Source organism: Medicago sativa, chromosome 4, assembly GCF_051527215.1.
Source record: "Medicago sativa cultivar Bolivia chromosome 4, Bolivia_mono, whole genome shotgun sequence".
Classification (NCBI taxonomy): domain Eukaryota; kingdom Viridiplantae; phylum Streptophyta; class Magnoliopsida; order Fabales; family Fabaceae; genus Medicago; species Medicago sativa.
In genome coordinates, this window is record NC_140752.1 from 52,999,886 (window position 1) to 53,024,514 (window position 24,629).

Below are 24,629 nucleotides of genomic sequence, written 5' to 3' on the forward strand. Positions count from 1 at the left end.
TTATAAAATATTAATTGTTGTTGTTTGTTTTAAATAAATCAAAGGAGCCATAAAAACAATTTTTTTTGTATATACAAAAGAAAATAGAAACATGAATAGAGATTCGGTCAAAAGCAAAGAACATAGAAACAAACACCAAAAGAAAAATTTAAAAGAGAATATGAATAGAAAATAGCAGCATAAGAAATCACATTAAAAAGTAACATACAAATAATAAATGTTAACCAAACAATAAAAAATAAGAAATAAACAAATAAAAGAAAAGAGAATGGGGTTGAAAACAATGATTTTTTTATGGGTGGAAGATGTAGATGACAATAATGGAAAACAAATTGTCTCTGTATATAGGAAAAAAAATCATGTCATAATCAATTTTGATTGGCTCATGAAAAATAAATGAGTCATTGATCCATTTTGATTGGCTAATAAAAAATAAATGATTTAATATCCATTTTAATTGGTTGATAGAAAAGCATTAAATGAGATGAAGAACAGAAAGATGCCACGTGTACTATCGGTTATAGATGTAGGCTTTTGTATTAGATAAAAATAAAGATAAAGATAACGGTCATACAAAAGGCAATGCTAAAATCATGCAACATATTTCTGCTTGTAATTAATGGAATGGTTATCATATGTTTGTTCGGTTATTATTTTGGTTTTATTCTGCCAATTATTAGGCATAATAGTTGTCTCAAGCTATAAAGCACAAATGCGGATATAGATACCAGATACAACACTGACACGCCGACATCACTTATCATTTAAGAAAATCACATAATTTAATGTAATTATATGTGTCGTTAGTGTTGGACACGTATGACATATCTTATATGAGGAGTATATGAGCTGATACGCCGACATCACTTATCATTTAAGAAAATCACCTAATTTAATGTAATTATATGTGTCGTTAGTGTTGGACACGTATGACACACCTTATATGAGGAGTATATGAGCTTTATAGGTCCCAAACCATTATTCTTTGTAACTATAGAGTACCGTATAAATGTATCATTAGTAAGATATGAACAAATAATGGGTCATGCTAATCTTCTTAAAAAAAAATGGGTCATGCTAATCGGTGTTCCGGAACACTAGTTAAGGATACCAGAAAAGGAAGTTATTACCATATTTGAATTTTTCTAAATTAATTAACAATTTCAATACATTAACTATTATACAATTTTCTTTTTATTATCCTTAACCGGTACCTGAGTCACCGGTTAGCATTTCCCATAAATAATTGATTCCCTTAATCTCATGATGAGTTTAACGCTGTCAACGTACGCTCTTTAAAAGTGTACATTATATCTGATAGAATCCATTGATGCACCGACATTATTCATCTTTATATTATAACTTTATGACATGACATTGACAGTGTTCAAATTCTAAAGCAAAAGGTAAAAGAAAAGTGTAGGCAGTGACTGCTTTTCTTTGCACAAAGGAAACATATTAAAAATATTGAATTGAAAGTGCATGGTAAATTTGTTTGGTTTTGGTTTCAAAGTTGTCATTTGAGTTGAAGAGGTGAGAAAAAACTGAAAAATGGGTTACTTCAAACAATGTTCTGTCTTGTTGTTGGTAGTGTTCCTTGTTGCATGTGCAAATGGAGAAGATCCTTATAGGTTTTATAATTGGAATGTTACATATGGAGATATTTATCCACTTGGAGTTAAACAACAGGTATTTTGTTTTCCTTTTTTTTTGAAGAAGAGGTATTTTGTTTTTCTTAATGTTCTTGTTGCTGTTTTTTGAATTTTCAATTGTTTTTTATTTCATAACATTGAGTTTTACTTCTTTCTTATAAATGAAATTTGGATGTTTCTTCAAATTATTAGCGGTGTCGGCGTGTCAGTGTTCATATATTCATTTCTATATGGTTTGTGAAATGTGCAGGGGATTTTGATAAATGGACAATTTCCAGGGCCACAGATTGAGTCAGTGACTAATGATAATTTGATTATCAATGTTTTTAATAGCTTGGATGAACCTTTCCTCATTTCTTGGTTAGTCTTGTTTCTTGTTTAGTTCACTGGTAAAGCATTAGTTGCATAAAATACGTTGTAGACAGTAATATATTTTTTCTCCTTTTTTTAGCACAATTTATTGGAGTGAATTGTATGGTAATTTTAGTAGATCTAGATAATTTTGAAAACAGCTGGACAATGCATGGATGCGAGTCGATCACCAATTTAATCTTTGAATTTCGACTTAATCTCGGACATGGATATAAGGTTGGAGTGAGGGAGTTAAGCAGTTAAGTGATTACGAGATTGAGTGCTTGATCCTCGTCTTAAACTAAAATACTAACAACACTAATATTTATTTCTGGAGAGCATTGGTGCCCTTAAGAATATATTGACGGTCCATAAACAAATTAATTTGGTCTCTGAAATTTATGATATTCTTAATGATTACTTAAATTGAAAACCCTCGAGTCCCTCTCAAATAATTTCGACGAATAAATCGAACCATCCTCAAAGGAACAATACAATCGAGGATTTCAATTTCATAATTATTTTTGAATTTCGTTAATTTCATAGACCAACCTGCCTAACACCTCTGATTTTAAAGACTAAATTGGTGGTCCGCAAGTATAAAAACTGACGTGATTACATAAATTAGTGAAAACCAAACAAATAAGTAAATAACAATATCAGGACTAAGACTATAATAATGTACATATTCTACCATCCATGTTGAAAATTCAGTGTTTTTAGATTATGTAATTCTATAGGAATGGAGTGCTGCAGAGGAGAAACTCATGGCAGGATGGAGTGTATGGTACAAATTGTCCAATCTCTCCAGGACAGAACTTCACTTATATTCTTCAAGTAAAAGATCAGATTGGTAGCTACTTCTACTTTCCCTCCCTTGCTTTTCACAAGGCAGCAGGAGGTTATGGCGGTTTCACAATCGCTAGTCGCTCCGTGATTCCTGTACCTTTTGATCCTCCATCCGGAGATTACACCATATTGGCAGGAGATTGGTACAAAAGAAATCACACAGTTAAGTTTTAACTAAGAAACAACCTTCAATGTTTAAGAAATCTTGAATAAATCATGACTTAATTTGTGTTTATTTTGCAGGATTTGAGGGCCGTTTTAGATAGCGGAAGTGATCTTCCTTTCCCTGATGGACTTGTCATCAATGGCCGCGGTTCCAATGCTTACACATTCACTGTTGATCAAGGTATACATGAATTTCAACCAATTTGTTTACCTGAAATTTGATACCATAGCAGATGAAGCCGATTTTGTTTTGTATGACTACTAATCGGTTGTTAGATATGTTTTTCGAGGGAATTGAATCCACAATCCCTTATCTCTTCAACAGTTATGTTCCTAGATCCAGCTGATATTAGTTAACTACTAGCGTGTAGACGGCTACTGACATGCCCGTCTACCCGCTTTTCTCGATACAAATAATAAAGCTACAAAATTTTATGTGATTATTTAAAAAATTCAGTTTGTTGAGATACTGTTGCGAGATAAAATAAATCTATTAGAATGAGGGCGGAAGAGACACATGTACGTAAAATATATAGCACTGATAAAGTGCTTGATTGTTTGCAGGGAAGACTTACAGATTCCGGATATCAAATGTGGGGATTACCACATCCATCAATTTCAGAATTCAAGGGCATAAGATGAAGCTTGTTGAGGTGGAAGGAAGTCACACTTTGCAAAACACTTATGACTCACTTGACATTCATTTGGGGCAGACGTATTCTGTATTGGTTACTGCGGATCAACCACCAAATGACTACTACATTGTTGTCACAACAAGGTTCACCTCACAGGCGCTGAATGCTTCATCCATTCTTCATTATAGTAACTCAGCAGGAAGTGTTTCTGGTCCTCTTCCTGGTGGACCAACCACTGAAATCGATTGGTCCGTTGAACAAGCTCGGTCTCTAAGGTATTTATTTATTATTTCAATTTCATAGTTAAATGATACGTGATTCATCGATTTTGCAGATTGCAGAGTAGTAAATACTTTTTTTTTTCGATCAATAAGAATTGAATTCGGTAGTACTTAGGGGCTTACAACAATCATACACACAACGCACCAACCACTTGCACTAGACCTCGGTGGTAGTTAAGTAAATTAGAAATGCTAAACATAGCAAGAGAATTATTCACGGATCCATTGCGACATAATGTGATAGGCTGTTCAATACCACTGCTGAGCATGTTTTCCATTATTTCCGGAACATTGTGCACACTTAACTCATAATAATATCCTTCGCAATTCGCGGTGTATAGCATTTTTATCTAGTCTTGTACTACTTCCAAAACGAATTATAAGCAAACTAATTCGCAGCAGTTACGGCTGTTAGTTAATCATATCTAACATACGCAATTTCAAAGAAAATAATTGTTAGACATATAAGCAAACTAGTTCTTGAATATAAATTACTGCACATATCGGTGTCCAATACTGACAATCGTTGGACACCAAACACACTTTCGATCTCAGGTTTCCGTGTTTCATAGGAATTTATACTGCCAAACTTTTTTTTTTTTGTATATATATGATATCTGAAATATATGTTACTCTCCGATGCTGACTTTAACAAATGATTAATTGAATCAGGAGGAATCTTACAGCAAGTGGACCAAGACCAAATCCACAAGGAACCTACCATTATGGAATGATAAACACAACTCGTACAATTAGACTTCAAAATTCTGCTCCAATTATCAATGGAAAACAAAGATATGCTGTCAATAGTGTGTCATTCATCCCTGCTGATACACCACTCAAACTAGCTGATTACTTCAAGATCGAAGGGGTGTTTTCACTTGGAAGTATCCCGGACAACCCCACCGGTGGCGGTGGTTATCTTCAGACTTCTGTCATGGCGGCCGATTTTCGAGGTTTTGTGGAGGTTGTGTTTGAGAATCCTGAAGACACTTTGCAATCATGGCACATTGATGGACATAGCTTCTTTGTAGTAGGGTAAGTTCACTCAACTTCTTTCATGTGAATTTTATACTTTAATCAGTTAGAATTGAAATATTATTTTATTTTTCCCGTAAACCATGTATCCTCCATGCGCAACATGATCGAAATATTGATTTGTCTCAAACTATTTGTTACTTTAGAATATTGAGAATATTAATTATATTTTCCATTCTGATAATATGGATATTTTATTGGAATTTGCAGGATGGATGGAGGACAATGGTCAGCTGCAAGCAGACTAAATTACAACTTAAGAGATACAATTGCTCGTAGTACAGTTCAGGTAAATCAAGTTCGCTATCCCTTGTGATAAGGCTTAATGCTTTCTTTTGTGTATATATAACTTTAATATTTATAAGGGAACCTTTGGTTTGTAGATGATGCTATTTCCATTGACATATGATTTATGATGCACCTCTAATACTCATTCATATTTTTTTTTAAAAATAGTTAATAATACTTATTTTACATATGACATATGATTTATGATGCATATTACTGATAATCATTTTGGTCTTTAACATGATTAAGGGTTTGTCTTTCTATGTTTCTTACACAGGTGTATCCAAAGTCATGGACTTCACTGTACATGCCATTGGATAATGTGGGAATGTGGAATGTGAGGTCTGAGAATTGGGCAAGACAGTACTTGGGCCACCAATTTTATCTTAGAGTGTATTCACCTGCAAATTCAGTGAGAGATGAGTACCCTATTCCAAGCAATGCACTTCAGTGTGGCAAGGCAGTGGGTCACCACAATTAGTATTTTTATTTAACCAGGATATCAAAACCCTTGCCTTTCCCATTATTGGTTCAGAACTGTTCACTCTTAAATGAATTTTCTCAGAATTTTCAATTATTTTTGTGTTAAAAATAATTTTTATAGGGGATGGCCCGCTTAGTGTGGGTTGTGATTAGGTTCATCTAGGTAATGACATCATTAGGGTGAGCAATACTCTTTTAATTTATTCATTAGCCTTTTTGCTAGCTGTGCAGTAATGTGAATTGATGGTTGTGACAGGGTTACGGTACACTTTTCACAGAATTCTGAATACTCCATAATTTGAATAGGGTGTTTTACCTACACCCTAATTTGTTCTACCCGATGAATGACCTGGGTTTCCTGCTATGAGGTGATGGTACTTAATAAAAAATTAATAGAGTACACCTGAAAGAAAGATACAATCCAGTATACAAAGGCTCCGCCCCTATAAAAGCAAAAAAAGAAAAAAAAAATATTTAAATACTATAAAGACAAGTTGAAAGCTTGTCTTATTTGATTTTATTTTTCTATATATATGATGCTTTTGTTGCAGTTCATCCATCCCTTCCAATTCCTCCTTCCACCTCTCTATTGCTTTGTCGTCTCTTCACTTTGCCCATAATAATAATCTAACTGTTCTACATGTTCAATTTCCCATTTCCCTGCAGAATTATTTCAACATGGATAAAATTACTAGAGATGTTATTGCATGAAAAAGGTGACCTCTTCATTTTTTGTTTAAGTTATAGAAAGATATTCCTTATATTTCTAATATACATCCTTTTATGGTTTTCGTTAACTTTTTATCATCTTCATTTATGTAGATGAAATCCTTAGTAATGAAAGCAAATGATCTTCTCATACACTGTTATAGTGTAATCAACATTTAGAAATTAAAGATATAGAAAACTCAATTAGGAGCATAAGCATCAGATTTAATTTGTGCCCAATGATTGGCAACTAAAATAAATTCAAAAGAATAAAATCTCTCACTTTATGCACAACTATTTTTTTATAATGACGATTTGATCGATACAATTATTAAAGTGAGAACGAAAAAATGAATCATTCAATCTATATAATATAAATTTACGGCCGATTCCATATCCCTTTATGGAAATGTTTTTTCTCCTCCTATTCTTATGACACGTGGCACTCTCATCCTATTCTTTTTTCAAATACTCTCACCACATTCATCCTCACAAAATACTCTCACCACATTCATCCTTACAAATTTGTATTTATTGTTTATGTATAAAAGGAAGTTTTACAATTTCAAATTCTAATATGCTCCAAATTTCAAATCAAACATTTCCTATTCATTCAAAAAATACGAATTCCAAATTATTGTTGATTTATTTTGTGAAAACGTATGCTTTATATTTGTAAAAATAATTAAATGTTTTTTCTTTCTGCTAAACGTTTCGTATTTTAGAAATACAAATACAAAAGGAAGTTTTACAATTTCAAATTCTAATATGCTTTTTTTGAATAATCAAATAATTTAAATTAATATATTTGAATTCAGATATTAAAATAAAACAAGTAATATCTAATTAAAATACGATTAATGAAATAATTATTTAAATATCAAAGAGATAAAATAATTGATATATGTCAAATAATTAAAATATGATTTGATTTGATTTGTCAAAAAAAAAATGATTTGATAAAAGTGTAACTTTTTAAAATAATTTAATTAGATTTGGTAGTAACCATTAATTTGTTATATAATTTAACTAGATACATTTTACTTGGTACCCAAAAAAATAATATTTGGTTATTTTGTTAAGGTCATGTATGATACAAATATTTACTAGACTAAAAAGTATACGTTATTTTTATCAAAGGATAAATTCCACCACAATTAAATTTTTTAATAAAACGCCGATTACCGCAAAAAAAAAAGAGGACGTAAACCCCATGTTTTTCTTATTAGATATTTCAATTTTTGGTAGAATCATGTAATTTAATTTTGGTTGAAATACAAAAAGAAAAATATTAAATGCTATTAAATTGGTTCCTCTTTTTTTTTTTTTAACGTAAATTGATTCCTCTTTTTTTTGGCAATAATATAAATTGATTCTATTTAATGGTCTTGCTAAAATAAACGTTGAACCTTCCCTAAAAAAATAAAGTAAGCCTTAAACCAAAAAAAAAAATTGGAATTGCTTAATAGCTAAAAAAAATAATATTTCAAGACCTTTCCTCTAAAATCGCAAAAACCGTTGAACAGATTTCACCAAAAAAATTTTAATGAATTTCCTTCAATTGTTCGATGTTTGTTTTATGAAAGAAAAAGAAAATCGGATACTTTATTTTAGGACAGAAAAAGATTGGAATTGGAGGTATTTAATTTGAATTGAGAACGTATCATTAGAGAATATCAAAAATATGATTTCAGTTGATTCTATTTAGTGGACCTGCTCTAAAAAAAAAATAAGCCTTAAACCAAAAAAAAATTCGGAATTGCTTAATAGATAAAAAAAAATTATTTCAACACCTTTCCTCTAAAATCACAATGGCCAAACGAGATTATATCAATAAATTGGCAATGTTATTAAAAAAATTCCCAACATCATTCAATCAATGTGTATCTCTTCTATTAAAAAACATATCGCAGGAATAATGAAAAAAAATATTACATATGTGCATCTCTACATTTTGTTATTAACACGGTTCAAATATAATTCGATTTTTCAAATCATTATTTTTTATTATTTTATATTAGTTTTTATTTTCATTCATAAGAATTTCAATTCACACGTTTCACTTTGATAGTACACGTGACAACCTTATATTGAAAGATGCATTTAATATTTTATTTCATATACACATCAAAATGTTATTTGCTAAAATTCGGAGGAGTATTTAATGTACCAAAATGACAGCCGAAAATTTACATATGAAACTACTCTAATGAACCGAAAATTTTGGAGGAGTATTTAAACTTCTATTTTTATTCTTAAAAAAAATATATCCCCACTCTATTATATTTTCCAAGAATTTTTTTTAAAAAAAAGTGTTCAGTATGAAAAAATAATGTTTTTATTTTGATATTAGAAATTTATATTTTATACACATTTAAATTTTAAAAAAAATTACATTTTCTGGGCATTAATAATAATTGATTAAGACTTTGATGATAATTAATTGCATAAAGATTGATTTCAATTTTAGTTAAAAAACAACCGTAAATATGGCTATAGTAAAAAAAGTCTTAACAAAAAAGCATAAATCACTCTCTCAAAAAAAAAAAAACATAAATCATGGAGCATACGTTACTCCAAGACTCTACTTTGTTTTTACAAGTATTTATATATTTTTATAAAAAAATAATTTGTTTTTATTGTGTACTCTTGATGTGGAAAAAAAATATGCTCTTTATAAAAAATAATTGTGCATTATTCAAAAAAAAATTGTACATATTTAATTAAATAATTATTCATTTGATTTTTTAACACATTTAAATTATAAGATTAAATCTAGATCGACACAGGGTTAAAAAAACGATACGTAAATAAAAAATCTTTATTATATGTTTTTCGTTTTTCGCAATCAATATATTGTTATAATAAAAAAAATTGTGACTTTGATTATTTCAAATTAAAAGACTAATATATCATGAGTATGTGTATGAGTTTGTTTCAAAAATTAATGTATAATTTATTTCCAATTATTGCATCCATTAATCAATGGAATAATTTTTGTGGTTATTTGGTGTTTTTTGTCTATAAATATTGCTTTTGAAGCTCATGTTTTCCACACCATTTTTCAGATCATCTCTAATTTCATACAAGAATTTTAAAATAGTTTTCGAAATCCATCTTTCAATATATTGATTTTTTTCTTATTTTCATAGATATGTCTCCAAAAATTGATTCTATTTTTTATATTTTCCACTGGTACAACAATTAAACTTATTTCACTCTAATTTTCTTTCTTTCAGCTGAACATATGGAAATTCAGCATATGGAAACCTATTTCACCTTCTCTTTAGGTGTTCAAAATGTGGATCTCGAAGAACGAATTTGATGAAATATGATGCATACGATGACTACTTTTTTTTTTAAAACTATTCATGCACTTAATTTTAGAGCTACGATTTGTATTGTTGATCATATTTTACATTTCAAATAGCAATGTTTCTTTTGCTCACCGACTATGTTATGATTTTAATATTGATTAAAATCATATTGAATATTATAGATAGTTGTTGTTAACTTGCTTTGTGTAATTAGGAAATTAGAGTGGACACTATCCTTTTTTATTGATTTAATTTCTTTGATGAGTGTTGTATCATATATATGACTTTTTTTTTCCTATTATCTTCATCCTTTTACCACAACAATGTTGCTAAAATTAAATATACAGATAAATATTAACACCTAAAAAGATGAATATAACATCCCTAAAAAAAGAGATAAATATAGTAGGCCATCATGATAAAAAAAACAAATTATATATATGTAAAAAAGGTTTTTTGAAGTAATATATGTAAAAAAAAAAAAAGTTACTTTCTTAATTTCCGATAATCTAAACCCTCAAATAATAATTTTGAATGATAATGATATTTTGTGCAGACCCTCCAGTTTCTATGGAAGGTCTATGATAGTATGGAGTTTGACCTGAGTCTAAGTAAAATTTAACCAATAATGGTCTCACAATAATTTCAAAAATCAATTGACTCATTAAACAAAAGAAGCTATTGGCTTAAGACAAAACATAATTGCTATGAGCAGATCTTTTGAGCATTTAATTGCAGACACATATACTCAATAGATATTATATTTTTGGTATAATATCAAAGGAGTAATTCGCTTTTGATCATTTACAAATAAGGATTACGGATTCAATCTCACATGGTCCAATACATGGTAATATTTATAAGTTTTATACAAGTAAGTATAAAATGCCTAAAAAAAAAGCAAGAATAATTATTATTTTTCGATAATCATTAAGAATAATAAATGACAAATTTTATCAATTTTTTTAATAAAAAAACGAAAATAACTAAAGGATTCACATCTACCACTGCTTATAATGATTATTTTTTTTTTTTAGAAATATTCATAATGAACTTGTGGACAATTGTCATGTGTAGACATTCAAGGATTTATTAGTAAATCATATGTATATTGGCTACAATAATATGGTGTGTACCACTTTCTTATCGTGTTGTGTTGTTGGTGTAAATATTTATTCTTTGGAAAAGCATTTTAAGAATCTCAAGTTCTATATATTGTCTTCGTTGTTCACCATCAAACAATAAATATTTGTTTTTAAACTGATGAAGAAATACAAATATTCAAAAGGACCATAAAAAAACAAATGATATTAATGTAATAAAAAAATTCTAAATCATTAATCACATTTTAATATTAATGAAGATATTCTCCTTAATGAGAGGGCTGTTTATATATATATATATATATATATATTTCGTTAATAAGAATCACATTTTAAAAAATTTCTAAATCATTAATCACATTTTAATATTAATGAAGATATTCTCCTTAATGACTACTTTACTCCTATACAGGTAATGAGAATCACATTATTTAAATGATTTAATTTTGTTTAAATCGATTTAATATCATTAATAAAATACCTTAGATATTTAATGGAGAAATAAAGGAGAATCACGTGATTTTAATGCATTAATCACATATAAACTGGTTTTAATCTTTACAGATATTCGACTTACTTTAGACATTTTTATCAGTGTTTTATTAAATAAATTTTATACAAACATAATTTTAAGTGTATATAAAAAATTATTGAATTTTGAGATATTTGACTTCGATAAGAAGTTCGTACGAGTGTTTAACAAATTTTATACAAATATAATTTTAAACATATATAAAAAAGTTTTTTTTTGAATGTATATATAAAAAAGTTTTAGAAATCTTAATTTTTTTTTTGACAAAAGAAATCTTAATTAAGAAACCCAAATATAAACATATATAAAGAGAAATGCTAGCTACTTATAGAAGTTTGTATGAGTGTTTAACAAATTTGGAACATATATGCTTATGAAAGTTATATTTTCTTATATTTATAGAGAATTAAATTTTTGCTTATATGCTTTAGCAAATTTAGGTCTGACTCTTAATGATTATACTAACTGCAATAGCATCTCTGCCCAAATTAATGAGTATTCTGTTGGAAACAAGTTTGGTTTATCAAACTTTAGATTCTTAAATTTCTGAGAGTTTTGGTTTGGTCTTTCCTCTTTTTCTATTGTATATATTTTTTATTTAATATATTTTGGTGAGGTGATACTCTAATTGCCCACTTTTGGTTTAAAAATAAAAATTATTGAAGACGGTATAAATCCCATTAATATTATTGATATACTAAATAACATATTCCATTTTTCAAACAATGAATAAAAAATACAGCCTAGCAAAATCAATGCAAATATTTTGCTACCACAATATAGCCTTTTAAAATTGGTCTTTCAACTATCAATGATAATTTTCGGTAAACCATCATACGCATAAACGACCCATGGTTTGGGCAAAATGTATGTTATTTGTATCACATTCATTTTGAGGTGTAATATGGACCTCTAAAAATGATGTGTGGATAAAGAAGTTAGTACAAGAGAGTATGATCAGTTTTGGAACATGGAATATAGACACTCTTATAGAAAAATATATTGAAATAGTTGGTGCTATGCCTAGAAGGAAGATTATTGTACGTGCATATAGGAAAATAAGTGGTTGGATTAAAGGGCGAAAAAATTAGATAGTTCAAGGTTTAAGAATTGGTACACTAACAAAGTTAGATCGAGAAATGAGGTAGACATTATAATGAATACAGAATCAAAGAAGGATATTGTATATGTAAAAAGGATAGGACATCATATCATATCTATACAATTTATAGTGTAACAGTACGTCTTTAGTGTTACAAGTTAGACAGACAAATAGGGTAGACATTATTGTTGGTGAGGAATGAAATAAGGATATTATAGATGTGAAAAGGATAGGAGATCATATTCCTAAAAAGTGTAGTGGAACAATACATCTTTAATATCATGAAATTAAGTGGGTGGATGAAAGGGCGAAAGAATTAGATAGTTCAAGGTTTTAGAATTGATACACTAATAAAGTTAGAACGAGAAATGAGGTAGACATCGTAGTGAATACGGAATCAAAGAAGGATGTTGTATATGTAAAGAGGATAGGACATCATATCATAGTTATACAATTTATAGTGTAACAATACGTCTTTAGTGTTATCAGTTAGACCGACAAATAGGGTAGACATTATTGTTGATGAGGAATGAAAGAAGGATATTATAGATGTGAAAAGGATAGAAGATCATATCATATTCCTAAAATTTATAGTGGAACAATAAATCTTTAATATCATTAGTGCTTATCCACCCTGGGCAGGGTTAAAAAAAACTTTAAAAGTAAATTTTGGGATGATTTAGGAGGCTTAATTCTAAATATACCACTAGGAGAAAATATTTTTCTACGAGGGAACCTAAATGTGAATGTAGGGAGTGTTTTGAAGGCTTGAATAGGGGTATGATCTAAGGGAGATATATGCGGATGGTAAATTCATACACAAGGGTCGGGTGCAATAATCATGAGGCCGAGGTGTACACTAGGTTGCCTTAATCAAAGACCAAACCCAGCAAAGTACCACGACAAACCGTGGTGCTGCCTACACGAGAGTACCCCTGTCTCACAACCTAATGCCCACAAAGATCCTCTAAAAAAGCGCAGCTGCACAGCAGCAAAGCTGCACTACAACAGGCTGAAATACCTGCAACTAAAAAACAGAAAAGCCAAGCGGACGCAACAGCAATTATGCACACACAAAAGCCTCCCAGCCAGCGGCTACATCACGTAATAGCAGCGCAGAAATGACACTAACACACCCATAAATAATGCAAACAACATAAGGTTAATGCATGACCTACTATCAATGCCACAAAACTGTTCTTTAATTGATTAATTTTTCACGTTATCTAGATTAGTGAGCATTCATGACATTTTTTGTAGCAGTTTCTATATCTATTTATTTTCGCGTTAATTAGATAATGGCTTGGGAAATCCTTTCCAAATAAGCTTATTTTTTTAGTTTGAGTTAAGCTGAAAGAAGCTTTTTTCGATTAAGAATTGAGTCGTAACTTTAATATCATTTTTTCCGTTGCATTGCATATATTCTCTTACTATCATTTTTAGTTTTTATGACAAAGACAGAAGTGAAAATAGACATGTTTCAAGACATAATGATATATTTGTTTTTAAGGCCAGAACATGTTGCAATTGTCATTGATGAGAATTAGAACAAATGGCGTGTCATTATGCAACTTTAAAAGGAAAAGCTGCACTTAAAATGCATTAAGAGGTAACATAAAATTTCAAAGTAAAAACATGTCTCCACTGAGATATGCTTTGTTAGTGTTGTATCCACTGCACTTCTCTTTGCGTACTCCTTTGTTGTTGTTTTTGAAGCAACACAAGTCAAATACTGCTTGGAATTCTGGGATGACGAGTTTAGCATCAGGGTGCAAATGACATGGACGAGGCAATTATAGTAAAGAACAAACCAAGAGTTACTAACTCTACGATACCATTACATTTTTTAAGCTGATATGTTTAAATATAAAGAATTCTCATATAAAGCTAATATTTTATCTTTCTCTTCAACGTGCACACATATGCATGCAAAGGTGTTAATATTAATTTCGGGACTTTACATTTAATATGCAGATCTGCGTATCAGTGACGATGACTTGAAGAAGCTGTGTTTGATTGAAATTGAAATGCTGCTTCAGGAAAACGGACGGTCTCTTATTGACTTCAAATCTATGCCCAGGCTAAATGCAGCAGACATGCCAACTTTCACAAACAAGCTTATCATTGATGAGCTAAATGACAACAAAGATGAACTGGATAAGACACACGCTGATGTTGACTGATGAACAAAGATGTGTGCATGACAAGATCAAGGAGTCCATTGGTTCTGACGACGGTGGTTTCTTTTTCTTATATGGTTACGGTGGTACAGGAAAAACCTTTATATGGAAAACATTGTCAGATGTTGTTAGATTGAAGGGGTTAATTGTATTGAATGTTGCATCCAGCGGTATAGTGGCTTTTCTATTACCAGGTGGAAGAACCACGCACTCGACGCTGACAGTCACTATTGAGATTAATGAGGCATCATCGCTTACGATGGAAATGGATAGTCCTAGGGCCGACCTGGTGTGCGCTGCAAAGTTGATAATTTGGGATGAGACTCCAATGATGCACCGATGGTGCTTTGAGGCAGTTGACCGATCAATGTGTGATGTCTAAGAATGATCCCCTAAACGAGTTTAGACCTTTTGGTGGAATGATAGTAGTGTTAGGTGGTGATTTCAGGCAGATATTGTCTGTTGTCCGAAAAGGAACGAGGCAGGATATTGTTGATGCCTCAATCAATTCATCAAAGATATGGGCTTATTGTAATTTGTTGAGGCTTACTGTTAATATGAGATTGAGTGCATCTTTGGTACCTGCAGAGCATGCAGAGCATGAAGAAATTCCTAATTTTGGCAAGTGGATACTCTCAACTGGAGACGACAATGACGCTTCGGATGAGAATGGTGAAATAAAGGTAGAAATTCCTGAATATTTGCTCATATCAGACACAACAAATCCGTTGATGTCAATTATAAACTTTGTGTATCCTGATTTGAATGATAACATTGGTGACCAGCTATTTTTCCAAGAAAGGGGAATACTCGCACCAACGCTTGATTCAGTTGAGCATGTTAACGAATATATGATGTCGCTGATTCCAAGTGAAGAGAAAGAGTATTTAAGCTCTGATTCTGTTTGTCGATCGTGTGAAAATTATGATGTCCAAAGCGAGTATTTCACAACAGAATTTCTTAATGGTATTAAGAGCTCTGGAATTCCAAATCACCGGTTGAAACTAAGGGTGGGATGTCCAACTATGCTGATGAGAAACATCGATCAGGCCAATGGACTGTGTAATGGTACGAGGCTGACGGTTACACATCTAGGGAAGAGCACGGTAGTTGCTACTGTAATTATAGGAGAAAGGGCAGGTGCCAGGGTATTCATTCCCAGGATGAATCTTATTCCGAGTGATCCAGAACTACCCTTCAAATTCAGACGCATGAAATTTTCATTGACGCTTTGTTTTGCGATGACAATAAATAAAAGTCAGGGTCAATCTTTATCTCGAGTGGGAGTTTATCTTCCTAAGCCCGTGTTCACGCATGGACAACTCTATGTCGTTGTCTCTCGAGTTACTTCTAGAAAAGGCTTGAAGCTGCTCATCTTGGATGAAGATAATAATGTTTGCAAGGAAACCAAAAATGTTGTGTATCGTGAAGTTTTTCAAAAAGTATGATCATTGGCTATGTTTTAGAATTGTTGTTGCTATAATTTAAAAAACTAAAGTTACGTATTGTTTGGAAGTCGTATTTCTTTTTTAATTTCTTTGTAAGGCGTATTGGTAGACATGGCAACAAACCCCGCCCCCGCAAGACCCGGCTGCCCCCGCCCCAAATTTAACGGGGAAAAGCCGATTTAATCGGGTGCGGGTACGGGTGTGGGGGAAATTTGGAGTTTTAGTACAGGGGCGGGTGCGGGGTATGCTTACTCCCGCCCCGCACCCGTTTTTTAAAACTTTCTTTCTTAAATTTTATAATCTTATTTCCATAAGTACCAACCTATTTTAATATAATATTACTCTTTAGAAACATATTTGTTATAATTATTTTGCTCTTTTGAAAAAAGTTTATTAGATAAATAATTATTAATATAATTATTGTGTTTTTGTTGCTGTGAAAAAATGAAAAAATATGCATTTTTTAAATATTTTATAAAAAATAAAGTTTTCGCGGGTGGGGGTGGGGGCGGAGCCGAGAGTTGAGGGCGGGGTTGGGTGTTCAATTTTTACCCCTGATATGGTTTGGGGACGGAGGCGGGGGCGGGTACGGGTGCATGGAAGCGGGGGCGGGGACGGGGATTCTCAAACCCGCCCCCGGTCCGCCCCGTTGCCATGTCTACGTATTGGTCATTACAGGACATGCAATTTCTATATAAGCAGATCCTCCTGTCATTGACTTTTAATTGATGCACTTTTCAGGTATAACAGTACGCAGAACTTTTTTTTTACATCGTTGTTACCCCAAAATACAAATTTACATTAGACCATTGGTTTTGTAAAAAATAAAAACAAATAACAATCGACGTTTCTGTAGCCCAAACTATATTTAGACACACCCATAAAAAATTTAACGTTTGCATTCACATGCTATGGGTATACATCTGACACTGACTATTATATAAATAAAATATAATCTTTTTAGTTTTTATGATTAATAAAATATATTATGTCAACAAATAATAATATACAGTACATCGGCGTATTTTTGCATAAATATTACATATGCTAAGTTTAACAATGAGTACATCTTATACTACAAATAATTAGTATAAGTATAAATCCAAATACTTTAATCGTTATGTGCAATGTTTAGATATTTCAAAATATATACAAAATTAACAACATTAAGATGATATTTTTTTCCATATCAAATTTAAATTATAACCACATTTATAATTTTAAGATAACATAATATAAAATATATACATTTGATCAAAAAAGTTTTTTATTTCCCGTGCTTGACACGGGTCACTATACTAGTTTCTATGAAATATGTCCAAGGTGTAAATCACGTCAAGATTCTCGTGATATATTCAAGAATGCAGTTTATCTATTATTGAGCGGTGCTTGCATGTTATATTCAAGTTGTTGATTTATATTCTAGATAGTGCTTGAAGCACCCACACCAGCAAGTTCAAAAATGCCACTAATCTAAACATACATTTAGAAAGAAAACTAACACATTTTATGAGCAGTGCTTGCATTCTATTCAAGAATCATTGATTTACAACACACAAGAAGTCCAGGAAAGGTACTTAAGAGCATGTTCCACCTAATAATCAAGGTAATGAAACTCATCCATGCACAGATTACATAAAATGCATAAGGTTGTATATTTATTTTCTTTAATGTTAAACTTTTTAATGTAGAGATAAATTTTGGCATTATTCCTTACCACACTACTAGAAAAAGCAAAATTAGAGAGGGAAATTAGTGACGGAAAAAATAAAATCCCTCATAAATTTCATGGTCGCAAAATTTAGTGACGGAATTTGAGAGGGATTTCATGTTTTCCCTCACTAAATTTCCCTCACTAATTTTTGTTTTTTTAGTAGTGCCAAGGTTGGTTGTCTGATTCCAAAGTGGAAGATGCTGATTAGGTACCATCGTTCTGCCTAATACACCCTTTTGAGATTCCTGCACACGATAATTTAGTTTTATTAACAGTGAACTTAATAGTGATAGGTTGAGGTTGACCATGTGCACTTAATAGTGATAGGTTGAGGTTGACCATGTGCAGTTAAATTTCTACTATAAGAAGGTAATCTTTAATAATCCAACATCAATAACTTTTTCATAAATATTTCCTCTTTCTTAAGTTTATTCTAAGGGTTGGTGAAAAATGGAGAATGTTTTTCAGGAACACAAAGACAAGAAATGTAGTAAGGAGGAAAATCAGATGCAAATCTTACACAACACAAGAAACCTACACAGACCTATTGGATGCAGCAAATGTGAGTCGTACATCTCAAAATGCAAGTGCTCTACGAAGAATCGTAATAAAGCACAACGCAAAGGTTAGATCCTTTTAATGATTGTAATTGGGTCAAGGTGATTATCACATAATAGTTTTTTTAAGAGGATGTTAATATTTTGTTTTTAAATTTTAAAAAATAGTGAGATGGATTTTAAAAAGGGAATATATTATTCATAATCATAAAAAAAAAAAACTAACTGAAAGTAGTTTTGACAGAAAGGCAGGTAAGGAAAAGAATTAGTAAGTAACAAGGAAAAGACTAAGGAAATACAAATGAAAATAAACTAAAAGAATGTATATATTTAGTTCCTAATATAATACTTCACGAATAATAATAACTAATATGAAACGTTATGCAAGTAAAAGGTGAGGACAAAATCCAAACATAACACTTTCATTTTAGCAAAATATCATATATTATTTATTTACTTTGAAGATATAAAAAAGGTAATTAAAATAAATTTTGATTCAGGCTGATCAAGTGTTAAGAAAATAACAAAATATCATATATTATTTATTTACTTTGAAGATATAAAAAAGGTAATTAAAATAAATTTTGATTCAGGCTGATCAAGTGTTAAGAAAATATTACTAATTCAAAATTTAGTTTAACAATCCTGTAATTACTTTAATTGACAAAAAGTGATCAAGTGATTTTACTACAGCCTATGTTTTTATACGTATGAAAAATGCATTATATTTACTAATAACTTGTGTCATAGCTTGCAGCTGTAAAAATTTTAAATCTTTTATTCAAAGATGCCATTCTTTATTCCCTTAGATTTCTACACACCCACTGAAGTATCATTAAAGATTCCTTTCTTTATACCCTTTTTTCTATTAGGCCATACCATAGTAAATTAAGTATCAAAAACAAAAAATCTTTCCGGCAACTTTAGACGAATTTTTTTTTACTTGTGTTAGTATTTATTCTCTTTTGTTTTAAATACTACAAGAAAAAATGTAAGATGCATCATCTGATCATTATTTCGATTTGCATTATTTAAAGCAAACAAGTTTAAATTTACTTGCAATAAATAGTTCTTACTTATAAATCAGGATCAAAGGTGGACAATACTTGTGTAGTCATCTTAATGGAAACAGTGTCCAAGTACAACAAACACGAATGAAGGTTATCGGAAAGTTCATACCCACAAGGAGGAAGATTGCAAGCTTTCATTTTTGAGTTCCATTCAAGGGTGACTTCTGTTTTCAAAGGAGCTTTTATACATTGAGTCATTGACCTCCCTGCATCATAAGCATGAACTCGACAATCATTCCATATAATCAAATTAAAAAAATCTTATTCAATCAGGCTTTTTCTTGTATCTATCCTCACAAGATTCTGTCACCAACTTATTCAAAGCCTAAAATAAATGTCAAACAGAGGTCATATAAGCAAGCCATCGAACAAAGAGGCAAGCTATTCAAAATGAAAACACAAGAATTAAATGCCTCTTAGTAAATACGAACATTTGAAAGATAACGGTCCACTCTATTACCAAAAATAGAATTTCATATTTCATATTTTGGCACAACCCAAGATATAGGACATCAAAATTAAAAAAAAATATAGGACATGAAAATAAATAAAAAGAACCAAAAATTTTGTTTCAAAAAAAAATATCGAAATGTTTTTTTAATAGGGAATTAGAAACAAATTTTATTTTTAAAAAATACCAAAAAATGGAACAAAATAAATAAATGGAAACAAGATATGTGACTTTCTTAGAGCATCCACAATGGTAGTTCCCTAACAATAAAGCATGAACTTAAATAGAGAAAAAAAAAATACTAGATTAGGTATATTTAGATCATATGGATAATCAACAGTTTTGCATGATGTGCAGACACTTAGTATCCAACTTAATCTATATATTGGAGTGCCTGTTATCTCTCATCGGCCCATAATTCCAGCAACAACTTGTTCAACTTACCCTTATGGCCAAATTAGAACATTCAATGATTCAAATAGGCGACTTAGTTCTAAGCCACTACCATCTTGTCTTGCTCCTTGCCTTTCTCCTTGCAAGCCACTACCACCTTGATCCATAAGTCCTTGCCTTTCTTGCATGATACTGCCACCTTTCTCCATAGGCTCCTTGCCTTTCCCTGTAAGTCCTTGTCTTACTTGCTCCATAACAACTTTGAAGTTTGAAATATGTAAAAGTCAATCAGAGAACAATTTGTTAGACAAATAAACATTATTCCAAATAAAAATCTTATTCAATCAGATAGACTAATAAACATAGTTACAAATGAAAACCTTATTCAAATAGAATACAACATATCATATATTGCAATTTACATGTCTGTGTATTTTGATAAAACACAATCATAACAAAAAAAAAATGCAGAAAGAATATCAAACTATTAGTACTTGTTAACTAACTAGAAAGAGAATGAAAATAATGCAGCACGTTTCATTGTATTATCTAAGCTTAGTTCATATTGCTTGTGTTTATGCTACACCTTATTTTATATAATTTAAATATGAATGAAAACACTGAATCTGTTACTGAATATAGTGGTAACAACTTAACCTTCACTTGTTCCACTTTAGATAAAAAAAAAACAGCAGATCAGCAAGAAACACACTCCAAAACACAAGATCAGCAAGAAATACACTAAAACAGTCACTAAAAGAGAAAAAAAATACCTTATGTTTTCCTTTTTTGACAGCCGATCCAAGTTCCACAATATCAAATCGAAAACAAAAAAAAATGTTAGATAGATAGATCTGATTAAAGAGTATTATACTAATTGAGAAAATCATAAACAGAAAAAAAAAAAAAAACAACAATAGAGGATAATAACATACCTTTTAATGTCAAACAAAACCAAGATCCAAGCCAACCATGTAAAAAGGAAATAAAGTAAAGCTGTTAAATAGAATCAAACCATGTATAATAAAGTAAAGCTGTTAAATAGAATCTCACATCTGGAAAATGACGAAAAGGAAAACAAAGATCCAAGCCAACTATGTAAAAAGAAAATAAAATAAATTTGTTAAACCAAGTTAAAGCATGAATAATCAAAGAATCGACAAAAACCCATTAAACATAACAGTTTTAAATAAAAAAGCTACCTTAATCACAGTGAGAATCACAAAAACGAACCTTTGAAAGATAGCAGTCGAGATTGAGATGACAAGGAACGAAAAAAATGGAGAACAAGGTAGAGAAACAGTGACGATGGATGGAGATGACAGTCACGTTGGGTGTGATGGTGAGATCTCAACCATTTTGTTTGTTGTGTGAACGGCGGTTGGGTTTGTTGTGTGGAGGCAAACGCACAGCAGTAACAACAACCTGCAAACTCACAGAATCAATTCTTTCGCACAACACAACATCAAATCACCATCGACACATCCAACAACACCACAGTCACAAATCCAAATCGGCCATCACACAAACACAAATCACACGAACCAGTAACACCCACTTACTCAACCATTCAAAAATCGAATTCAAACCATACAACCACAATTCAAACGTGAAAGGTTTTTTTTTTCTTTCTAATTTTTAGATCTAAGGTTTAAAACTTTTTTTATTATTGTGTAAGAAAAAAAAGAGAAAAAAAAGAGTAAAGAAAACAATAGGAGTAGAGAAGAAAAGACCAAGAAAAAAAACTAAAATATTTAATTTTTAGGGTTCCGGCCCGGTGGTGCCGCCGCATCGGCCGGCTACCGCCGCCGGAACCCCTCACCTTGCCGTCGGATAAGAAGAAGAAATAAGAGAAGAGGAGAGAGCGCTTGAGAGAGAAGGAAGTGGTAGAGAGAGAAAGAAAAAGTTAGAATGAATTTTTTGGGTTGAAATATTCATTTATAGCATCTCTTAACCCGACCCAGCTTGTGGCCCACGAATCGGTCCGATAAACCAACCCAGCTTGCAGCCCATTTTCGTATTCAGCCAAGCACATTACCCTTGATTCCATTCTGTTTTGTTTTTTTCCCAGTTTGTTTATTTTCTATGCATTTTATTTTTATCGCATTTTATATCACTGCATCTCATTTTTTTATTTTCATGCATTTTAATTTCTTTTGCACATTTATTTTATTTTTTCCTTTTGCACTTCATTTCTTTATTGTTTTAAGTTTATTATCATTCACATATCCAAGGCAGTGGTGTCAAGTTTTTGCATCAGCAGTCATGTTAGTATTAATATTTAACCACATCATAAATTGCAGAACCACAAGGCAGCCACAACATAAAATTTTCATAGTTGTGGTATAATCCATATACTATTTAGTATCATATACTAATTAGTATATTCTCACATTCTAACCAGTGTATATACACTAATAATGGTATAACCCCAAATAAATCTAAAATAATGGTTTATCTGGTTTCCTACTAAATACACAGTATAGAAACATCAATGTAATTAGTGTATTCCCATAAGTTGGTTTATTTGGTTTCCAAACATTAATGTAAGTTGATTTTCTATTGATCCTAAGCCTACGTTAAGATAGATACCTATTGTATTAGAAAATATGCAAGTTATCTGAATTTATTCTCTTCAAAAGTGGCGGTTTAAATTGTAAGAAAATTATATTTGATTTTTAACATAATTAGGTGGCTAATCTTTCTAACTTTAATTTATTAGAGCAGTTTTGAAGGGATGTGATTTTTAGACGTAGTTTAGGTAGTTAGGTGATGTTCTCCGGATGACAATCCAATTTGGATTTAATACCTTCGTGATTTCTTGCGTTACAAGTTTCTTGCAATATTGTCCAATGATTGTCACATTGATGATAAGTTGTCACTAATTGGGAGTAACCCTTATGATATAAAGCATGTTCTGTATATTCTGCTATACATTTATTTGGCTTGATACAATCGTAGAGGATATGTTTATCGTGTGTGTTAAATTTTACAGCGTCAGGTTCCAGACCTGTGTCGAAAAATAAATAATCTGAGTAATTGAATGGTAAATTGATTTTACGATATTTTTCGTAAAAATGGTTGGTGAAATATTTTGATCCCCAAAATTTTTTATTCACCATACCATATTTGATTAATATTTTTATATACTTTTCCCCAAAATTTCTCAAATATATCATCAACATATGTAATTCATTATTCTCAAGAATAAGACTTTGCATATGTAAACAATTACTCATCTTGACAACCACGTATTCTTGAACACGTAAGCATATACGAAGCAATTATAAAGATAAACATCACGTTAGTTTTGTGGAAAAGTATATAAAAATATAGAGGTGCCCTTGCCTCGATTAGCTTTTCCCCGAAACAAATACGTCCTTTTCTCTTCTACCTCATTTAGTCATCAAAGTCCCTCAAGAACTGAATAACCTTCCCATAGATGATATTCTAAATTTTCTCACATCAATAACACCTCCAAGTAAAGGCCTTTCTTTCTCATATCACTGATTTTTCCAACTCCCACTCAAAATTTCTCATAATCTCACTTGTCTCTCAAAGTTCACAAAACCAACACTCAAGAGAAAGGAACGAGAAAATGAAGAAGAGGGAGATGATTGGACTTGAGAAAGAGCAAGACAACTTGATCATTTCCTACTCTGGAAATTCAAGGTTAAGAATAGGCCCTAGACGGGTTACAGGGTTAATAATAGGCCCATTTCCTACTCTGGTTTATAGAAGAATGGATCTTGGTAATTAGGCATGACACCAAAATCCGTACATGTGGGTACCCGTCTAAACCCACTCCAATTGGACGAGATTTCTCGCTTTGACTAGGTTTGGATATGAGTTTGGGTTTTTCTCGATTTAAAAACATGGCTACAAAACGGGTTACAGGGATATAGGTATCCACCCCAAACCCTCACCTGAATCCACCCCCGAATGCTAAAAATTACTTTATCACTCTTTTTATATAAATAAAAACGCAAATCCTAAACCATTTCACTCAATCAGTAAGAATGTCAGTATGTGTTTACATTCACCCGAGTTTTCTCTCTTCTTCCACATCTCACACCCTCAATCTCTCTCTTCTACATTATAACATTGCCTTATGGGCAGGAAAAACTTCTTTCTGTATTTTAAAAAAATGATTCGCTTTGGATATGAGGATGGGGCGGGGATACTCGAATCCGCCAGAAACGGAGACAAAATTCAATTTCTCATCCCCGTTGGATATGAGTAGGGTAGTAAATAAGTATATGACAATAGGGGACGGGATGGGAAAGACAAAACCCATTCCGACCTCGCCCCA

The 24,629-nt window shown here is 31.3% G+C and overlaps 1 protein-coding gene and 2 long non-coding RNA genes across 5 annotated transcripts; 2 read left to right on the plus strand and 1 right to left on the minus strand.

Annotated features, from left to right (window-relative positions):
* The first annotated feature begins 1,287 nt into the window (after positions 1–1,287).
* LOC146929787 (L-ascorbate oxidase homolog) lies at positions 1,288–6,039 on the plus strand. The gene is made up of 8 exons (XM_085701533.1): positions 1,288–1,689; positions 1,903–2,012; positions 2,744–3,014; positions 3,096–3,198; positions 3,582–3,927; positions 4,606–4,971; positions 5,182–5,260; positions 5,537–6,039. Exons 1-8 carry the CDS (start codon positions 1,552–1,554, stop codon positions 5,738–5,740), a joined length of 1,617 nt encoding a protein of 538 aa, XP_085557659.1. The 5' UTR covers positions 1,288–1,551; the 3' UTR covers positions 5,741–6,039.
* Positions 5,956–22,215, minus strand: LOC146929788 (uncharacterized). Of its 3 annotated transcripts, XR_015006158.1 has the most exons (8): positions 21,520–22,215; positions 21,253–21,411; positions 21,091–21,101; positions 20,369–20,576; positions 19,583–19,679; positions 18,391–18,438; positions 18,013–18,091; positions 5,956–6,402 (listed from the first exon to the last, which is right to left on the minus strand). It is a non-coding gene; the product is annotated as an uncharacterized LOC146929788 (long non-coding RNA). The 3 variants fall into 3 exon arrangements; XR_015006159.1 differs by lacking the exon at positions 18,391–18,438 and having other exon boundaries at positions 21,551–22,215; XR_015006157.1 differs by lacking the exon at positions 18,391–18,438.
* LOC146929789 (uncharacterized) lies at positions 18,017–19,542 on the plus strand. The gene is made up of 3 exons (XR_015006160.1): positions 18,017–18,139; positions 18,174–18,471; positions 19,491–19,542. It is a non-coding gene; the product is annotated as an uncharacterized LOC146929789 (long non-coding RNA).
* Positions 22,216–24,629: the final 2,414 nt, after the last annotated feature.

Bases quoted from the DNA above. Each gene is read 5' to 3' on its own strand.
- LOC146929787 (XM_085701533.1), top strand. From the start codon at position 1,552: ATGGGTTACTTCAAACAATGTTCTGTCTTGTTGTTGGTAGTGTTCCTT. The intron at 3,015-3,095 runs GTTAAGTTTTAA...TTTATTTTGCAG, and splicing joins GGTACAAAAGAAATCACACA to GATTTGAGGGCCGTTTTAGA. The intron at 3,928-4,605 runs GTATTTATTTAT...TAATTGAATCAG, and splicing joins GAACAAGCTCGGTCTCTAAG to GAGGAATCTTACAGCAAGTG.